Below are 20,713 nucleotides of genomic sequence, written 5' to 3'. Positions count from 1 at the left end.
GGTTTATGCCATGATATTGTGTTCCTGTAGCCTCGTGACCTATATCAACAGTCTCTGACTGGAAAAGATATTTACTCCATCTGTTAAATGATATTTTTGTAAGGTGTTTGCTAATAACTGCTATAAAAAGGACCAACTCGCAAAAAAAAAACAAAAAAAAACCAATCATTTTTTAGTTCTTGACTCTGTGCCCCAATTGATGGTCTTTTCTAGTTAGTGACATGGTTTTAGTCAGTCGATTTTCAGGTCTGATTAGCGACACCTCCAGTATGTACCCCGTGCATCAAATCACACAAATTTGGGAACCGCTTCTTTCACTTCTCTGATCTCAGCTGACCGTCTGTCAGGAGCTGTCCCTAGAAGGCCGTGCTTAGGGGCAGGCAGACGATATAGGCATCTGCCTAGGGCCCCGCACTTTTGATAGTCGTCAGGGGCCCCGCACTTTTGATTAAAACCGTGTCGAGGGCCTCGCAATTCGCTACACGGGGGCTAAGAACGGGCCTGTCTCCCTACCAAACCAACATACCCTTACCATGGACGTGTATAGGTGGACTGCTGTCTGTCTGCCAAGACCAACGCTTAGCCTCTTGCAAAGTTCTCCGCTGTTAGTCTCGGCGAGCCGTAACAAAGAATGTGACTAACCGGAAGCTTTGTCGTCTAATGCCACACTTTTATGTTCACCAACCATTGACTCCTCTGACAACCTCGGCGCTCGGCTGCTCCTCATTACGCCTTCACTGATCTTTCATTCTAGATGATTCTTCTACGTGTCAAACAATAAATGAGAACAAGACATAATGATCAGATTTATTCCCACAAGTAGAAAACATTTCTATTGGTCTTCTTGTTTTTACTTGAGGTCCAAATACCTCTAGTTTCGACGATCCTAAGGAATTTGTAGGTGGCTTAACATCTTTGCACGTCGCAATGCAGGGAGATAAGCCGTGATGCTGAACAGACGACGCAGTCACTCGGAACAGAGACCCTGTGACGAACGTGTGTTTGACCATGTGTCAGAGACCTTGTGACGAACGTGTGTTGGAGCATGTACTATGTTGGCGAAGGGGGGCGGGGTCAAAGGTATTGGCACAAACAAAGGAGGCGTAATTGTCTCAGTCTCCTCAAAGCTCGTCTGGAATTTAAGCTGTGTTTGTCTCCCACGGAAGTTTGGGCTGCCGCGGCCACGTGCCACAAAATGTGGGTCACACGTACTACGCCAACTTTAGACAGGCGCCACTGTATGTCCTTCTGCAGCACTGAAGGCGGCTTTGTCTCAGGTAACAAGTGACAAGGAGGAGCATGCGTGGTAACCTGATGTTCTCGGTATGAGATCTGGTGCTTTTCACACGCGCATTTAAGGTGGAGTGGGGCTTCTCCTCCCTTCTTCTGTCCTTTTGACCAAAGAGATGAGCAAGACAAAGCAAAACCATAAAAATAATTTGCTATAATAAATAAATAATATGTGGGACAACTCACGTGTACATGTCGTAAAATCCTTCTGTTAACTAAAGATTTTCGAATATTCTTATTTTATTCTAAAATAAAGAATTATTGACTTAATAATTATAAAATAATTGCGCGTGTGAATGTGAGTGTGTTGTGTGTAGTGTGTGAGAGAGAGGGAGAGTGATGTGTGAGAGAGATTAAGTATAATTTGAATGACAGTGAAGCTTCGTGTATGTAAAGCGCCTTGAGCACTTCTTCGTTGCTTGGGAAGGCATTTATTTTTATTTCCTGTTCTTCCCTCACTCCTTCCTTTTCTCTGTGTATGTGTGTGCGTGTCTCTCTCTCTTGACAGAGTGCATACTTTATGTTGTGTATTCTTCTCGTATTCTGCATTTCCAAACAACTTAGAGAATAGCTAGGATCCAGTCATGACACGTGCAAACAGTCCATTTCGCTGTGTGAAAACAATACTTCAACAACAGACCTGCGACAAAGAAGCTGGGTTGTATTTTTTTTTCCTTCTTCTTCTTCTTTTTTCCCTCCTTCTAAAATTGGTCTCCGTCGACCCGTTAATGCGATGTGATCGGCATTGTTTTTTTGTGAACCTGGGCTTAGGGCTGACACACCTGGTGGAGGTGCAAACCTGCTAAGCACGTACTGCATGCTTTTGCCGTTTGTCTTCGCCGCACTGTTTAGAAGGCTGCCCCTTGAGCGAACGCTTTCAAGGACAGTCCACGGATGAAAGGACGGTGTAGAACCAGGCGAGACCCATAAAGCCTCCTTTTCTTTTCGGTTTGTGGTTATCCTGTAAACTTAGAAAATGGCAAATGTCTCCGGAACTTGCGCTGGGACAACGCTCGATGACTTTCGCTTTGCACTGGCACGCATGACGCAGAACAGACAGAAGTCTTTCTGAAAAACATTTAAACAAACAAAAGGCCACTGACAGTCCTGGAACAGTGACTGCTTTTTCCCACTTGTTATTTGCTTTTAGTACAAGTGTCCTATTTCTTTTATTTATTTAACTTTGTATTGGAATTGTTACCTATGCCTATGGCGTGTGAGTGTGCGTGCGCGTGTGCGTGGGTGTGTGCGTGTATACACACACAAGAAACATAGAGAGAGGGATGGAGAAAGAGACAGGGCAGAACTTCAAGATTATCATCAAACGAACGGTTGTTTTGGAGCTTTCGAATGCTAACATCCTGGCTTGTAGTCCCCAAGATTCTTGTTTGGACTGAAGGGGCGTTCTCAGGAACTCTTCGTGCTCCACAAACACATTTACCTGAGGTCGCTGCCTCCAACCGCTGACGAAGCAGCAAAACTCGCTTAGCAGACTGCCTGCTCTGCGATTTGCCTGGAGTAGATGTTTGCGGTCCGACTTTAAAAACTAGTTTTTAAAAGATGAAAATAAATGTTCCATCTTCGTTCGCTGTTATTTAGTATCTTAATGTTTATAGCAGTAAAGACGATTCTGAATATGAGTTTGTGTTCCATCTTCATCCTATTATATTCCAAAGGAAAACACATATCTTCAACCCTCCCTCCACCATTTGTCGCTATCTCGTTCTTTCATCTTTCTCCATGTCTCTTTTGTCATCACCACCACCACCACCACCACCACCGTCATCACCAGATCAACACCAGATAGTTTCTCAACTGCCATTCTCTGTCTCTTGTTTTCCATTTCTCTCCATCAACCCTCGCCCCCGCCCGTTACTCTTCCCCACCCTCCGCCACTGTCCAGAGTGTTTCTGTGCTGCAGTGCAGTAGTCCACGTGGTGTTGTCTCCCTGTGTTTACTGGTCTCTGTGTAATCAACCCCAGCTCCTAGCGGCGACAGGCCAGAACCACCGTACCGCCGGCGGTATAAAAGATGCGCCTGCCCCTCACCTGGCCACGCACGTACGCTGGCACAAGCAAACTTCACTGACCATCACCGTCCCTTGGATTTTGTGTCTCGCCTCTGGGAGGGGTTCGTCTGACATCGTAGTATCAATCTCAAAGACTAGCCACCTTCATGCGAAGTTCGTTGCACTTTATCTCCCTCTTTCTGCGGTGAATACAACCACATCCTGATTTGTGCATCAGGGTGTACCAGTCGGTGAGCAACTTTAATGTTTTTCTTCCTTCGAGAACGTTTTACAGAATTCACAGAGCAATGAGAGACTGGAAGTTTATACCTACTAACTTGCAAGACTTTTTTTTTTTTTAAATGTGAGAGAGGGGATACGGAACTACCGAGCTTAAATCCCACAAAAATGGGGAGAATACTTGAGTGTGGTGACTATGTGGATGTATATTCTTTACTTGTATTTAAAATTATGGACTTAAGGTAAACACAGGGAATGCTTAACAGTGTAGATTTTAAGTTATTAGCAATGTGAGAAACACGTGTCCATAAAATTTATTTTACTTGAGTGACACAATAATATTTAACACGATAATGCATCAAAGCTACTAGACGATGTTACTCGAGAAAACAATTTAGAATATCCTGTTTTTGTAATAATAATTAAATCTATAATAATTTTAAATGATTTCTTTGACAGTATAAAATTAAGGTTAGAACATCTTATATAGCCTGTTGGCAGTAAAGGGAGTGTAATGTGAATGATTCTTGTGTCGTAAGCATTTGGAAGGCGGTACCAAAAACGTCTCCTTCTGCTGTCTACTGGCAGAAAACGTAGTCCCTAACATTTGGGTCGTTGGGTGAGTGCTCCTCTCCTCTCCTTCATCGCCTTTTTACACCAGTCATATGGATTTGGGTACCCATTAAATAGTTTGCTTAACAGGATAAGTACTCTGCGCTACACGAGAATCGAACCGACTAGTGCGAGTGCCTTCAGACACGGACGCCTGCGCCTGTCTCATCACCTTCTGTCTTGCTAGACAAAGTAAAATCTCCAGGAACTAGACCAAAGAACATCGAATCCGGATGCCGATCACTTCTTTCTTTTGATACAGTGTATGAAATGTATTCAAATACTTCGTATACAACAATGCAGCATTGTCTAATCTGATGAAATGCAATCCATCAGTAGAATAAAGTCAGATGAAATAAAATACTTAAACTCATAATCAAAAAGCTAAAATTCAGTTTCTCGATTATGTTATCGATGTCGAAGTTTATAGCTGGCCTTAATTGGTTACGGAATATAAAGTGTTATTTACAAAGGCTGCTTTCTTTGTGTTTCATTCTATACCCTATTATTTATTATTTTATATATCCTATTACTCTACTCTGATAATTACACCAGTAAACAATTTTCTTAATGTAGCTAGAAGTTAACTTTTCTTCTGTTTTTTTTTAAAAGAATAATTTGACTTTTACCCCACAAAAAGTAAGAAAAAGTTAAAAGTAACTGGGTTTACTTCGGGAAACTCATTATTGACATAAACCTGTAAATTTTAATTCTGCGCAAGAGTTTATAAATATGAAACTGTAATGAAAAATAGAAAGTTTTATTAATAGTCGTTAGTAACGACAGTTGAGAAGGAAACTAATACCTATCTCCATTTTCAGTCCATGCCATTCTGTTTATCTTTGCGCAGCATCTTATTTCCTCCACCAAACCTCCTTCCTTTATGGTCATGCTCGAGCACAGTTGCACATTATAAGCAAAGGATTTGAAATGTATGAAGATTTTATTTTTACTTTTAGAAATATGAAATCTTTTCCTCCTGCTGCCACTCACATATTTTCATACTACAAAGGAAGAAAAGTCTCATTTAAGATAAAAAAATAAAAAAAAGCAGGAAACTCACAAATCTGTGTGTATTTTTAAAACTTTTTGCAACTTAGCTCTGCTTCTTAATCCCACAAGTATCCTTAATCGGGTTGTTGCAAGCAGCATAGATGGCAGCAAAAGAAGGTCTTAAGGTGCATCCTTAATACTGCATTAAATGGTTCAGACAAAGTGCGTGATAGAAGCAAAGAAAACAAGTGGAAGGTAAAAAAAAAAACAAGGTACCAGTACAAGTTTTCAATAAGAATAATCTCATAAACATTTTCAATCCAAATGTCCCAAAAGAGATTACAGTTTATGGCAAACTCTTGTTTACGATTATACAGAAGATGACAACAGAAAACTCACTCCAATTCGCGCATAATACTAAGGCAATTAAGGACAATTGTTTTGCAAATAATAACCCCACCTTGAAGGATTCAAGTTCACAAACTATCTCTATAAATATTTTTTCCAGGTCATGTGATCTCAAGGGATAATTTCACACAGTTTTAAGGGGATCATGAATGTGTACCGCCAATGAGTTTATACAAAAGGTTCTGTCTTGATAAAGCTACTGCACACGTTGGGTTTGTATTTTTGTGCTTATCCGACGGTTCACCGCCAGTATTCTCCGAGACTATGAGAATAATAATAATAACAACAATAACAATAACAGATGGAGCTGTGTTTAGTGAGAAAGCAGCTCCCAAAGGGAATAGTGTGGATATATCGGAAGGGGCAGATCGCTGTTTATCGCACTTCGCTCTTTCTCCTATTTAAAGACAGTGCCGTTTCCGCACATCCTCCGTTAAAAACAAAATAAAAAGAACAAACAAAAATTTGGTTTTGATTGCAAAGTACAGCCTGTGTACTGGCCGCCCCGTTTAGTCTCTCATCATCCTAAGGCCGCATCAAGTGGTTCAGTAACGCAAGAATACAAATCTCAAATTTTCAGTCTTCCTTGCAATTCGCATTTATCATGTCAACCTTTAAAACGTTCATTATAATGCAACAGTTTTAATAAATCGTATTGTCTTTTGCCTAATTGAGCAAGGAAGTGTTGGATGTTGTCCTGTCTCGACGCCGTGCTGAGCAGGGTTCAGACGGTATTGAACTCGGTGTGTGGGGTCACCGGCAAGCGGGGCTTTTCAAGCGGATGGCAGTCTGCATGAGGCGTTAAGAAAGAAAGAAAAAAAAAGAAGAAAAAGATCTCAAAGCTTGTCCGTTATCGGGTCAGAGGCAGGTTTGGCACGACTGTCCGCACGCGGGCGATGGCCGAGACATCACGACCACACAGGGCAGTGTGCCCGGTAAACTACCGCTGGACGCTTGACCAGTCTCGGCCTGTCCACCTCCGTTATGCCGTGGTAGGTGGCAGGGGGACCAGAACTCTTACAGCACGCTCCTGCATTCTGAAGACGCCCACAGAAAAGGTTTCTTTCTTTCTTTCTTTCTTTCTTTCTTTCTTTCTTTCAAGCTGCTCTTGATGTCTACTGACTATCTCCGAGTGGTGTCCGATGAAAGTTTCTAGCGCGCAACTCACAGCAGCTATTGTTTCCGCTCAACCAACATCTTGCGGTAGGTGGCTATTTAAATAGGAAACTGAAAAACTACATTCGCTTTTATGAGTTCTACATACTAACACAAAAATTAGTTCCAGTTTTATATTTATATGAAAGATTTGTATTGTCGTAAAGAAATTATTTCTCCATCAACATTAAAATACAAGTAACATTTTCTATTTATTTTTGTATTGACGCTGCGTGAGCTAATCCCTCCTTTGTATATTTATTCAGCTGCAGAAGTTTATATTGTACAATGTTCACAAAAAAATAAACATTACTTTTTAATGTCGCTTTTTTTTTTCTTTTCTAAATGTTCGATGAAACGTTTATAGTCAAACATGATTTTTTTTTTTAAGGTGTTAAGCTGTGTTTTCTTTTCACAGTATAGCGTCGTCGTTGTTGTTTTGTTTGTTTGTTTGTTTGTTTTTTTGTTTTTTTTAAAGAAATGACCCGCAGTTTTCCTAGTAACCTACTAAATCGCTGATATTTCTCGTCTTTCATGGAAAGCTGTTGTTTTAATAATAATTTATGTGACACACGTTTTTTTTTAATTGATTACATTGCTTCTGTTTAAATTTGAACACCTGATTATATATATTTAGTGGGCAGGGGTGTGCATGAGAGAGAGAGAGGGAGAGAGAAAGATAATAAGGTGTCTAATATTTTGTCATATGAAGGTAACCTACAAAGAGCTCATGTTGTCAAATCAAACTATTATCATTCGCTCATCTCTACTGTTGCAGCCAACATGAAGGCGTACATACACATCAGCCTCCTGCTCTTCACTTTCGTCAGCTTCTTGTCCGCCAGCAGCTTAAAGCCGACCAGCGCCCAGTTGCCAACATCTACGGAGACTACCTCAGCACCACATCAGGGAACAACATGACTTCTGTAAAACTCAGCACGGAAAGCACTGTTAAAGACAACCGCACAAACAACTCGACCATTGTGGTCGACCAGGAACAGCTGATCAATGAAACCCTTCAAGAGCTGCTCTCCGCTCCTCTGTTTCTCCCCGACAACAGGACGAAGGCTTTACCCGATGAAAAACAGGGGAAGCACCTAAACAGCGACGACGGAAAGGTAACAAACAACACAGCTAAAGAGTCACTGAATGCCACCACGGACGGCTCCAACATAGATGTAGGTAACCTTACGACAACCGCGCGAATCGAAGTTTTTAAGCAGACCGGAAGCGGAGAAAGTTCGGGGCAAAGCCTGCCGACACCATCGATACAGCCAGCAACGAAACTCGAATGTTTAATGACGGATTTAGCAATAAAATGTCCAGTTCTGAGGGCAAGACAAACGGCAGTCCAAGAACGGTAGAAAAATCTAATCCAGACGGCAACAGATTCCTCCGACAAAAATAATGTCCCCCTCTTTACGACGATGTCACCTAGCAAAGTGCAAAACAACAACCAAACTTACTCCACGACGGAGAGTGGCTCACCGTTCGGAACAATACGAAGACATCAACGGTAGAGGGAGGAAAAGTGAAGAGCACGACCTTCTCCGGCAACATCTTGTCCGAGGGCGACAACCTGCCTCCGCCAATGGTGCGCGCTCGGACCTTTTCCGATTTCGGTAGTGCTGCTGCGTCTGGTGGTAGCAGTAAACAGGACAACAGCGTGGAGTCATCTCTGCCAGACGACACCACTGATGGACATCTGACTTCCCATGAACATGGTAAGCAGACGATTTGTTTTTGAACCCTATGGGCTTTACCAACTGTAAATACACGCTAGTCACAGAAGTGGTGCTTTGATTTGAGATATGACAGGTAGATAGAAAAGTAGACAGACTGATGGGTCAACGGGCAGTTTGGCGTGGAACAGACTGGCAACTGCTTAATTAAATGCAGCCTTGTTAGAGACAAGAACTTGTAAACGGTTATGGACCATGAATAATTCGTGCAGGTGTCCAGGAACTTGTGAAACATTTTATTTTAGTTCAAAACTAAATCTCAGTTGTTGTTTGTAAGTTATTCAAAGTCATTATTTAAATATGAACCTGACAATCCCTTTTCTTCCTTTCTCCTTCTCCCTTACTCCCTCAGCAGTCATATCATTAACAAAATCTCTATATCAATAGGTTTAATGTTGCCTATTGCCTACAAAAGTACGGGACAAATTTTTAAGATGACTTTTAGAGTAATTAAAACTGTTTTTTATACTCTAAGTCGCGTTTTGAACAAGTTTGAAAAGAAATCAGGGAAATTTTTCTCACTCAGTCGGAGACTCGGAGGTCCGCAAAAGAGGTCCGGTGATAACTGACAGTCGAGCCAAACAAGAAGAGGTCCACAAACGTTTTAGTAGACTTGATCACTGTTGCAGGTGAGCCCAGCAAGAAGATCTTCTGCTACTTCAGTAGCTCGGCGAGCGGTCGTCCGGCAATAGGAAAGTTCTGGCCCGAGCACATCGACCCTTTCCTCTGCACGCACGTCATTTTCGCTTTCGTCGACATCTCCAAGGACGGGAAAGGTCTGCTGCCCAACAACTGGAACGATCTTGGAGAGTATGGTGAGCGCTCATTTCTTCAACGTGTGGTCAGTTGTTTCTTTAACGGATCAGTTAACGGTTTGAGGAGGATCAGGTTCTACAAAAAATAGAAAAGCATGAAACCTTTCATTGTTCTTTCAAAATAGGTGTGGTGCAGCAAAAAGAGGGAGAGGGTCAGGCAACTCCCTGAAACACACAAAACAGCTGTCCCAAAGAAAAGTGCTAATACCTTACAGTTAGGGAACTACCTAAGTCAGGAACGACTATAGCGGGTTTTTTTAAATACATGTCCGTGGACTGACAGGTCTCTACTCCCGGACAACGAAGCTGAAGCTCAAGAACCCCAAACTGAAGGTGCTGCTGGCGGTGGGCGGCTGGAAGATTGGCTCCAAACCCTTCATCCCACTCATCGAAAGCGACGACTACTCCGACTGGACCGACAGCGTCATTGACTACCTCCGCACGTATGCACAAACTTTAACTTTTTATCTTTATTGTATTTATGTAGTTTTATTTAGCTATGTATTTTTATTGTATTTGTTTATTTTTATTTTGCTTTGTCTGCCTTAAAGTCGCAATTTCTTTCTTGGGTTTTTTTTTTCTTGTTTGGCGTCATACATGGAAACTTGACGCGGAAGGCAGTTATGTGTGCGTACTTGCGTGTGCATGTATGTGTTTGTTGTGATGGTTGTTGTTTACTTGATTTAAAAGATTTGTTTAAAAGATTTGAAATTCTATATACCCTGCCACAAACGTGAAAATGTCACTAACTTATGTCTTCAGGCTACTTGAGATAATGCAAGCTTATGAATCTGCTTTTGTTTCCAATCAGATACAACTTTGATGGCCTGGACATGGACTGGGAGTTTCCAGGGTCCCGTGGGAGCAAACCGGAGGATAAACATCGTTTTACAAAGCTCATGCAGGTGACAGTAATCTCAGTACTCCTGTTGATGCACAGAAGAGGTCAAACTCTGGACCATGATACACCTAATTAATATGTAATTAATAGGTAATTAATATGTAGTCCCAGGTCTCCCATTTACCGTAACCTTAACAACTTAGTCATTAGACCTTTAATGTGTGCGACTATTCCACTCATTTATCTCTGGATTGTAGACCTTACACGAAGCATTCGCAGCCGAAGCTCACTACAGTAACAAGGATCGCCTGCTGCTGACACTGGCCACAGCCTCCAGCGAGTTCTACGTGGACAAGGCTTACGAGGCGGAGGAAATCCACAAGTAAGTATATGGTGACGTCATGGTCGTTGTCACGGTATCAGAGGAGTTCGCATTAGCTTCATTCATTAAATCAGCAAGTGACTGTTTCTTCTATTCATGTATGAGACTAGAGAAAGTAATAAGAAAACGGATCATTCACAGCAAATTTCATATTTTTAATTGACGCTTTAATTTTGTGTGTGTGTGTGTCTGCGCCTTTCTGACAGACATATAGACTACATGCTGCTCATGACCTACAACTACCATGGGTCTGGCTGGGAGCAGAACACTGGCCACCACTCACCCATCCTCCCCCACCGGAAGGACCTGCCTGGGGAACAGCGGGAATTAAATATAGTCAGTGAGAACTATTTCCCACTCCCATACCCTCCTCTTTCATATCTTTCTTTTATTTTTTTTTTTGCATGGCTGTGTAAATCTCCCTTCATTTTGCTCCCTCTACCCTCGATATCACCTCTAATTGGAAGTATTTCTGCCAAACCCGCCAATCAACCAACCAACGACCACAACTTCGACTCAATTTGATTTCGGCTTTTGATAGCACACTGGTGACTATGCCCCAGTCTGTTATCCTCGTTTATTCTTCAGTTTGAAATAAATTTATGTGCAGACATTGGGTTTACACGAATTGGTACCGATGCTAGGGTCTTCATTCGACTTTCCGTTTTGGTCAGGGTTTACATCAGTTCGACTCGAATTAGGTCGAGAGGCGACGTGTAACCATAGGTTGTCTTGTGACAGGAACAGTTAGGAGACTCAAAATATCTATTTTTTGTGAGTGTAGGTGCATGTAAAGCTTCGTAAATGATATTTTGCTATGTATGCACAAGGCTGTAGTATTAGAACAGACTTAAAGACCGTTGTTACAACTGCATCTTCACCGTGCAGATGTGGTCGCTGAACTACTGGCTGGAGAAAGGCTTGCCCAAGTCGAAGCTGATCGTTGGGATTGCCCACCTACGGCCTGGGCTTCAAACTGAGCGACCCCAAGGACCACTACATTGGAGCTTCCGCTGAGGGCGGTAACGCACCCGGAAAATACACTGGAGAATCTGGGATTCTCTCCCTGTACGAGGTGTGTATATGTGTGTGTGTGCACGTGCGTTAGTCGTTTCAGGTGTTTATGGTGTCAAAATATCTGTATAGTTTTCTCTGAGATATTTGTGCAGTTTGTCTTTTGTCGACATCTCCCATGACAGGAAATGTCTGCTGCCCAACAATTTGTACAGGCCAAAGTTCATATATTACTCACAGTTTGAGTTGTTCTGCAAATAGTTTTTGTGTTGCCTTGGATATGAAATAAACCATTTATTGGCTGTAAATGATTGTCTTATGCTGCTTGCCCTCAGATCTGTGAGAAAGTTCTTCATAACGGCTGGAAGATCGAGTGGATTGAGGACCAACACGTGCCCTACGCCCATGGGGAGGGGGAGTGGGTGGGCTTTGACTCCCCCGACAGCATCGCTCTGAAGGTTTGTGCTTAGAGACATAAGGAGTAGAATTTTATTGAACACGAGATTGACCACAAAGAAGCTTACCTCTCAAATTTTCTGCTTATAGATATAAAATGGTTCACACGAAGTTTATTTTAGTTCGCTTACAAACATCACAAGATTACTGCAAAATTACAAACTCAAAATACATTCTTGTTTGTTAATTCAAACTATAAATATATTTATCGTGTGGATGGTATGGTTACAAATGAAATGCAAAGACAAGGGCCCCAGGCTATGATGTAACCTCTCACTTCACATTCTCCCCTAACTCGTGTGTCCCTCAAGGCCAAGATGATCATGAAGCTGGACCTTGCCGGAGCTTTCGTCTGGTCCGTGGAGATGGACGATTTTAGCGGCCACTGTGGGGGACCCAAATTCCCTCTCCTGCGCAGCGTCTATGATGTGTTCACAGGTTCATCCAGTTCTTCATCCAGTTCTTCCATCTCCTCTGGTTCCTCCAGCAGCAGCAGCAGCAGCAGCAGCAGCAGCAGCAGCAGCAGCAGCAGCAGCAGAGGAAGCAGCAGTGGCCATAGTGGTTCCGGCAGCGGTATCTCCCGCCGTTCCAGCTCGGGCAACAGTCCCGATGAGTCTTCTGGTTCCGGCAACGAGGCAAAGACAAAGACAACGACACTGAAAAGGACAAGTCAGGCTGGACTGCTGACAGCAGTTCAAACGGAGGAAGTTCTGGGCATAGCGGCTCTGAGTCTGGTTCAGGCTCCAGTATGGAGAATTCTGCTTCGAGCAAGAGCAGTTCCGGTTCTGGCAAACACAGTTCTGGCTCTGGAGAGAACGGTTCAGGTTCTTCTTCTGGTTCAGGCAAAAGTAGCTCTGGCTCGGGAGGGAGCAAATCTGCTTCTGGTTCTAGTAAGGGCAGTTCTGGTTCTAGCAAGGGCAGTTCTGGTTCTAGTAAGGACTACTCCAGTTCTGACGAAAGTGACTCTGATCACAGTTCTGAATCCGACTCAAATCAAAGACACCGATCACGGCACCTCTGGTTCAGGTGGGGAAAGTTCTGGCTCCTCTGGCCACAGTCTCTTCATGGGAATCTAGTCACGACTCTAAAAGCTCTGTAGACGAAAGCTCTTCCTGGCATTCCAGCCATTCTTCTGGCGAGGGCAAGTCTTCTGGCTCTGCCTCCAGCGGTCACGGATCTTCCTCCTCAGGCTCGAGCAAAAGTGAATCCAGCCACAAAAGCAACTCGGAAAGTTCCGCCTCTGGGTCTTCGTCAGAGGACGAAGCCTCCTCGGGGTCTGAAGGAAGCGAATCGAAATCAGACGAAGGTGGGTCTTCCGGGTCATCAGGTCATGCAAGCTCCTCTGGAAGCGAGTCATGGCAACACATGCTGCAAAACGAGCAACCGGAAGAAGGTAATGACTGGAGCATGCTATGACCAACAGCTTTTTTAAACCAAACTACTGCACTATTTCTTTTTAATGGAAGGAGAAGTAACATGAGCGCTTTTTACTACTTTTTAGTCATGAAAAAAAGTGTTCACAGAATACATACATAGAAGTTTTCTAAAGCCTTTTCTTATTCTCTAAGAGTGTGTATAAGCGAGCTGTTTAAACTGTGCATAATTTTCTGCTTCAGTTACTTTCTATAAATGTTTCCTGAATGGCTAAAACTATTCATCTGTCATAGAGATATCCTCTGAATATTTTGTGGCTTATTTGGAATCGTCTCTCGTAACAGGAAGTCTGGACTGCGAGAAGTACGGCCTTGGTATCTTTGGAGACGAAGAATCCTGCGTCCACTTCACCCTTTGCGTGCCAGCCCACCCCCATGGTCTGAGAGCTCTACGGATGAAGTGTCCCAAGAGCACCAAATTCGACTGGGACCTAAAAATCTGCAACTTTGCACACAAAGTCGACTGCTGATAAACAAACCCCTGTCGCAACTCCTAGCCTCATTTATCTTCCTGATCTGGTATGAGTGGGATTCGAGTTTCATTGGACATTGAGAGACTGCGAGAGTAGAGTAATGACTGGAGAAAGGTGGACGCCTGAATATGTTTGCGTGAAGTGTCGCTGCTGTTTAAAAAAAACAAAACAAAAAAACAAAACAAGAAGCACCCAGAGACCACGGTGTTCTTTTCTTCCACTCTCGTGTTGCACAACAGAACAGGGAATCAAGAGATACAACTCCATGCGTTCTCTTGGAAGCGAAACTTTTCGTGGTGCTGGAGAAGGAGGAGGTTCATTCAGAGTGTAAGTAGGTGGACTAGCTGTGTAGGCAGGTCTTCATCGGGTCTGACTTTGTCTTCGCTGCTGTTTTATTTTCAAAAATAAAAACTTTGTTCCGAACACTCGCCTGTAAACAAACATCTGTCCACTTTTTTCCCTAGCCGGTGGACTGCCGTCAACAGTTTCAACGCTTTCATTTGTTCTTCAAATGGAATTGTTTAGTATGCTAAGGTATCGCAAGAGGAGACGATCGGTAAAATGTTATGACGAATAAAGGAAACGATAGTTTAATGCGGTGTTAGATAAAAATCAGGAACAAATTTTAATGCATATTCAAGAACTCTTCCCAGACCTCAAGGGTTTTTTTTAAAAAATATTTAGGGGAGAGGGGATGACTTTTTTAAGCCTGAATATAGCTGTTTAAATTTTGCTTCAAAAGGAATCGGATATAAATAGCTTTTACATATATTTCACGTGTATTTTAGGGGAAATCAGATCTTTAAGCTTTATGTCAATCAGTAAAATGTGGCTATTTTTCTTCTTTTGTTCACATATCTTACACTCTGCGTACGACAGCATGCATAAAACTGTCTTTAGATTGTGGAATGACTTTCGTACTTCTTTTGTCGGCATTCAACTTATTTCTGTTCGTTGATTGACCGTGCTTTTGTACATTACCATATCTAAACTTGGAAATGTTGAAGGCATGAGATTATCATTTTCAGAAATAAAGGATATTATTATTAGTGTGTCCTAATATTGTTTAACGTTTGTTGTCAGCTTGTGTAAACTCATGTGCTATCAAATTTGTTATGTGTTGTTCCTTTACATCCTTCTTTTGCAATTCACGCCGCGTCCCCTTGTGTAGAGCGGTGTGTCTGTATAGTGTGAGCTGACCGAGACTAAGTATATAATGGAGGAGAGACATCACGTGATCTCTTTAATGGGGATTTGATGTTCCTTCTTTATCTGGAACCCTGGTTCCTTTTCCCTTGTATAAAACATTTAAATTTAAAACTTTTAATGTAAGACCAAAGAGTAGAGTGTAGCCGAGACACCACTGGACACCATTCTACCAAAATGGCGTCTTGTAACGTACCGCCCGTTTCAAACTACGTCACGTCAAACTAACACCTTGTAACAAACCCCTCCGCTTCCAGTTTTTCTCCTAATCTTGAATTTCCAATCCGATCACGTGCTACTCACCGGAACACTAGTCCAACAACGTCATAGGAAAGTAACACCTCCAGTCGCTCATGTTCTGTCAATCTGATTGTTGTAATCGCTGCCTGGCTGTTTGCTTTTCTGACGTCACATCCGCTCAGTCTACTATACGTTTAAGCAGGGTAACAGGCGAGGTATTCGGTGTTTAAGGTTATTGCTGGTTCTACAAAACACACAGACATGTGTGGACTGTTGACAGACCATCGATTTTCATGACTTTACTGTTTGGTTTACCGTTCAACCGATTCAACAAAAGAGATCGGCGGAAAAGTCAAAGCAGTCGTTTAGTTTGATTTTTCATGTTTTCGTCAAGCTTTACAAAACCCTCGGTGAAATCTGTGCGGGTGCCATCAAATGCGCTATTTTAAGCTCACGGCAAGAAATCCACGGGAGCAGTTCCACTAGCAGGTGAACTGTAATTACATAACGGCCTTTTCTAATTTTTTAACATTTTCTCATCAACATAACATGGTTATAACATTGTTCTTTTCGTTTGTCTTTTTTTACACCACAACTAGAAATGAGTAGAAAACCAGACTTCTGTTGGTAAATAATTAACAGAGAGCTGATGAAAGGGACAAGTTTCAGTTTTCCTCATCTACAATATGGTCAAAAATTTCGTGGAAAAAGAAAAAGTCTTGAATTCAGCCATTAATCTAAATCATAATTTTGTTACTGTACCTTGAGAAAACAACAAATCTCAATGAGCAGAAATCGTCCACTCATCCACTAACCAGTGATTTCTTTTTAGTCATATGTTGCGACAGATAGGAGTCCCTCTCTCCCAACAGCTGAGTGAAAATCCTCATCCAAACACTTGAAGTGCTAATCATATTTGTCTTAATAATATTTTTGTGAAAAAATTCTTCAATGTTATTCATGATATTCCTGGCATCGCGTTTTGGGATACATGTGTCCTGTTTGTGGAACTATTGTACTTGTGCAATAGACGGTAGAGGAAACTCGTATTTTAATATCGATAATCAGCTAGAAACTGAAAGTTATAACATTAAACACCTCATAGAACGACTGTATTATGTAAAAAAATATCCGAAGAAGTAAAGAATTGTCGTATAAAAGTGCATGCGCGTGCATACAGCACTCTCACACATATGCTTAAGAATAAATACCCCGAAAGTCGTTCTTGTCAACAAATCTGAACACCCTCAAACTCAAAACACTGCTTTGCACTCTCTCTGTTTACCAAGGACACGAAATAAAAGTGCAAACAAGACTTATTTTTAAAAAGCGTGTTTGTGTACATTGCTATCATAAATAACCACACAAAAAGTAGGTTAATTTTATACTTCTGTGTGTGTGTGTGTGGTTTTTTTTTTTTGCATGTGTGGTTGTTATAATCATGATACATGGGATGTTTTAATAGGAATGAACAAATGTTATATTTTTGCTCGCTAGATTCTTCTATCCTCAAAATGTTGCCGTCTGTAGTCCACATGACATTTCTTCACACCCACCGCCATTTCTTATGTACTTTCCTCCTCTGACGTGGCTTCTATTTTAACACTTATCTTGTTTAGCACTAAGAACAGCAGCACATTATGCTACAGATCTTCTTCTGTGATCAACAACTAGTTAGGAAAGCTTCCCGCATTCTGCCAATACCTGAACATGTGCTAGCGGGAGAATTTGTTTTATTAAGCTCAGGTAACCGCTGTGCCATGCCAGTATGCAAAACCAATAGGCATATGAAATCTTTTGTGCCATCAGCAGTCCAGCTACTCAATCACAGATGAACTGTCAGCGGTGTGTGTGTGTGTAGGTGTAGGTGGGCATGTTGTTGTTTTTTTGTTTGTTGTTGTTGTTGTTGTTTTTTCATATATATATATTTTGGAAACAGAGCACACCCCATTTTAATTGCCAGTTGGGACTAATAACGCTGATTGCTATTGTTAGATCACTTAATTACATCATATATCATCGATATCATCAGTTTTATGTTCCATTGATTAAAGTAGCTGTCTAGGAAATGTTAAAAAAGGGTTTTGACAGAAGTCTAAAACTTAGCTCCATCTGCATCCTGAGGTAGGAATAAAAAGAAAATTTTATGAATGAGAACTACATGTATATCCTTGTGTAGCATTTAGGTAATTTGGAGCAGATGAGAGTAATTAAGAGCAATGTGTAGCTGATATATTTCCCCAGCAGTTTAATTAGTTCTCTTCAGGCTCTGTACAATAGGCAGGCTCTTCTAAAGGTGTCTGCCATCCTTCGTGATGACAGACATGCTCTGTCGACAGAAATTGTCCGACTGCCCGTCCTGCATGCAGGACAAACAGACTGCGGCTGTCTTTTGTTGTTTCAGCCGTGCGACTTTTGAATGGGTTATGAATGAGATATAAATAGTTTTGTGCATGCAATTGTGTATGTTTTTTTTGTTTTGTTTTTTTTTGTTTGTTTTTTTTGATCGAGCTGCATCAGAATTGCCATCTGGGACAAATAAAGTTTTTTTTATCTTATCTTAATTAGGTAATCAGTGTTATAAACACCTTTGCAAATAAAGTCAGTAGCTTTGGTTCCCGTTTTAACTTAACTTCTAGATGCTGTTTTCACATCAAACATGTTTAATTTTATCACGATCATTATTTTTTTATTTTGATTAGGCTAATGAAAAATTAGTTTTTTTCTCTAAAGTTAAATTGTATTGCTATTATAATCATAAGTTTTTTATCGACAAAATTTGTAGTTATGTCATGTATCCTAAATATTTTTAATACAGTTATACAGTTATAGATGTACGTAGCTGTTACTATTGTTATTTTTTAAGATTAGAATATTCTAAATTAATGTTCATCCAAAAAGAGTATGACTTAAAACTCACCTCTAATAACAGCTGCTTAAAAGTCAAGGCTTAGTTTTAATGATTATATCTACTCTGCTGATTGTTATGTTTATAGATGACAATCTGAACTGTTGACGAATGGTAAATAATATAATAACATGCTGTATTAAATTTGTGTTGAATATCAACTTTCGCTAAAAAGTAGCAGAACAAGAACACACAGACATGACCCACTGTTCACAGGAGTGTAGAGTGGAACGTGTGCCGTTAATCAACTGCCTTAACTCCATTAATGAACCAGACCACCATCAATACTACACAACTCTTATGCCAGAAATCTTAGTCTTTTTTTTTTTATCTTTCGTCACATGTTTTCGCACGAGGCTTACGAAACACCACGAAGCATTGCACGTGATAACATTATTGGTATTTAAAAAAAAAAAGGTCCATAAGCCCTCGAAGCTTTATTTAATGTAGTGAATACGATCGTCAATAGAGACTAGAAGGTTTTGTTTGACTGATCTCCCGCCGACATTGCTAAATGATCAGTAGGGAGCACCGTTAGGCCGATGGTTTGAGAGGTCACGACATTAGAGTAGCTGTGCTCCCAGCTGTCCGTGACATGCCTGCGGTGAGAAAAATGTATTCTGGGTGACCGCGAATTGATACAAAGCTACAAGTGTGTCCCATGTCCACTAGACTGTAGTTACAAGCAAGTAGAAAATAGCGAAGTACGTGTACAGACGGACTATTAAATCACACCAAGAGATGTTAAGGGGAGTCTTCACAAGATGGCGGCATAGCAACTGTACTGGGGAGCAATGAAAGGGCCCGTTTAATTACAAGAGCATAAGATCAGTATCAACACCAAGGACGTGTATAGGATGTTAGTTCGTGGTGAAAACAATGTGATCCGATGTTGATTTGTATGCGATATCACCACTGGTCTATCAGTTGATCAGGAAACAAAGCACATGATGGTTAATTATATCGCGTGTGTGTGTGTGTGCTTTTTTCCAAGTATCTGCATATGTACGCGAATGCCTGTGTGTGTGTATTATCGCTCGCGCATATTAATACACGTGTGAGTGTGTGTGTGTTTTTGAAAGTATGCATATATGTACGTACCTGTGTGTGTGTATGTGAAAGCGTTTGTGTGTGTGTATATATATATGTGTGTGTGAGTGTATGTGTGTTTTATCAAGTATGGATATACATATATGTGTGCGTGTGTTTCAGTGTATGTGCACGCACATGCACGTGTGAGCGTTTGTGAGTGTGTGTGTGTGTGTGAGAGAGAGAGAGAGAGAGAGAGAGAGTTTCTTTGCGTATGTATGTAGATGTTATGTGCAAATTTGCGGTGGGGGAATAATTTCTAATGTAGTAGCACATGTTCACCAATTTTTAAAGGAGGCAATCAGCATACGGGAAGATGAAAGAGGAATGTAGGCGAAAGTGGACGGGATCTCGGTCAAAAAGAAAGTATGGTTGCAAAAGGGAGCAGTTAAGAGTCTAAAATGAGGGTTAGCCTGAATAAAGCTCACCGCATTTCCAACCTCTGAAAACTTTCCACAGAACCCAGGCGAGGTTTAGCCGCGTTTGAGTAAAGAATACACTCACTTTTTGTATTTATTTTGGCGGCACTATTGACCCGTTTGTAGCAGGATAACGATTGCTTCCGTACTCTGTGCCCCAGTAGACATAACCTTTGACCTGACCATTTACGTCACACTCGGGTCACATGTACTGTTGCAGTATTCCTGAGTTATACACCAACCGTGAACACTAGCCACGGGGAGCTGGGTCATTGGTGATAGTTGTTATGGTTTAACTCCTGCTACCCAGGTCAAGGTAAGCGTCAGGTAAACCAATTGTACAAAAACCACACTGAATCGTCTCGAGGGTGTCCCAGTACTCTCCGTGCTAGACCTACTCCCAATATCACAGCTGTCATACCTAACAAGAAGCTTGTTATCACTGACTCGCCCCCTTGTTCACGGTTCTCAAGCCCTCTTGGCTCAAGACTCGGTCTCGAGGTAAGAGTGAAGATTGGTGATGGAAGCTGAAGTCGTTTCGCTTGCTGACCGGTTGCACCGTTTATACTAACCTCGTGACCAGAAGTGTCTTGCAAGGTTCCTGCTTCCCTATTTTATTTTGCACATTCGCACAGATACAAGCAACAAGGGATGCCAAGGGACTCCTGACATGAGACAAAAGAAAGGGTAAGCTCTTTATTCCTTTATTTGAATGGCCAGCTGTTTGAGCCCCACCCAAAAGATAGCATAGAAGCCTCAATGAGACGAAGGTCAGGACAGTGCTTACAATGTAATGTCTACAGCCAATGACTCAATGGGAGAGCTGGGAACATATGTTCCTTTAACTAGTAAAAACCAGAGATTTTGTGATATCGTTGTTCCCTAGGCGTGCCGCTGTCTATATCTCAGGAAACGTATGGAAATATTAAGTTCAAGAAAGTATATCGTACACTAAGCTCACCCTTATTATCTGTGGGAAATTGCATTTG

The 20,713-nt window shown here is 41.6% G+C and overlaps 1 protein-coding gene across 1 annotated transcript; it reads left to right on the top strand.

Annotated features, from left to right (window-relative positions):
- Positions 1–3,344: 3,344 nt before the first annotated feature.
- LOC112571280 (acidic mammalian chitinase-like) lies at positions 3,345–14,911 on the top strand. Its single transcript, XM_025250172.1, is given in 12 exon segments — positions 3,345–3,549; positions 7,485–8,430; positions 9,078–9,263; positions 9,547–9,706; positions 10,075–10,168; positions 10,362–10,486; positions 10,693–10,822; positions 11,375–11,425; positions 11,427–11,561; positions 11,836–11,958; positions 12,268–13,349; positions 13,675–14,911. Coding segments are annotated over 10 exon segments (1,902 nt in total). The 5' UTR covers positions 3,345–3,549; positions 7,485–8,297; the 3' UTR covers positions 13,033–13,349; positions 13,675–14,911.
- The last annotated feature ends 5,802 nt before the right edge of the window (positions 14,912–20,713 follow it).

This window comes from Pomacea canaliculata, linkage group LG8 (assembly GCF_003073045.1).
Source record: "Pomacea canaliculata isolate SZHN2017 linkage group LG8, ASM307304v1, whole genome shotgun sequence".
NCBI classification, from domain to species: Eukaryota; Metazoa; Mollusca; class Gastropoda; order Architaenioglossa; family Ampullariidae; genus Pomacea; species Pomacea canaliculata.
The sequence above is the reverse complement of the archived record's forward strand: the minus strand, read 5'-3'. Positions and strand labels throughout refer to the sequence as shown.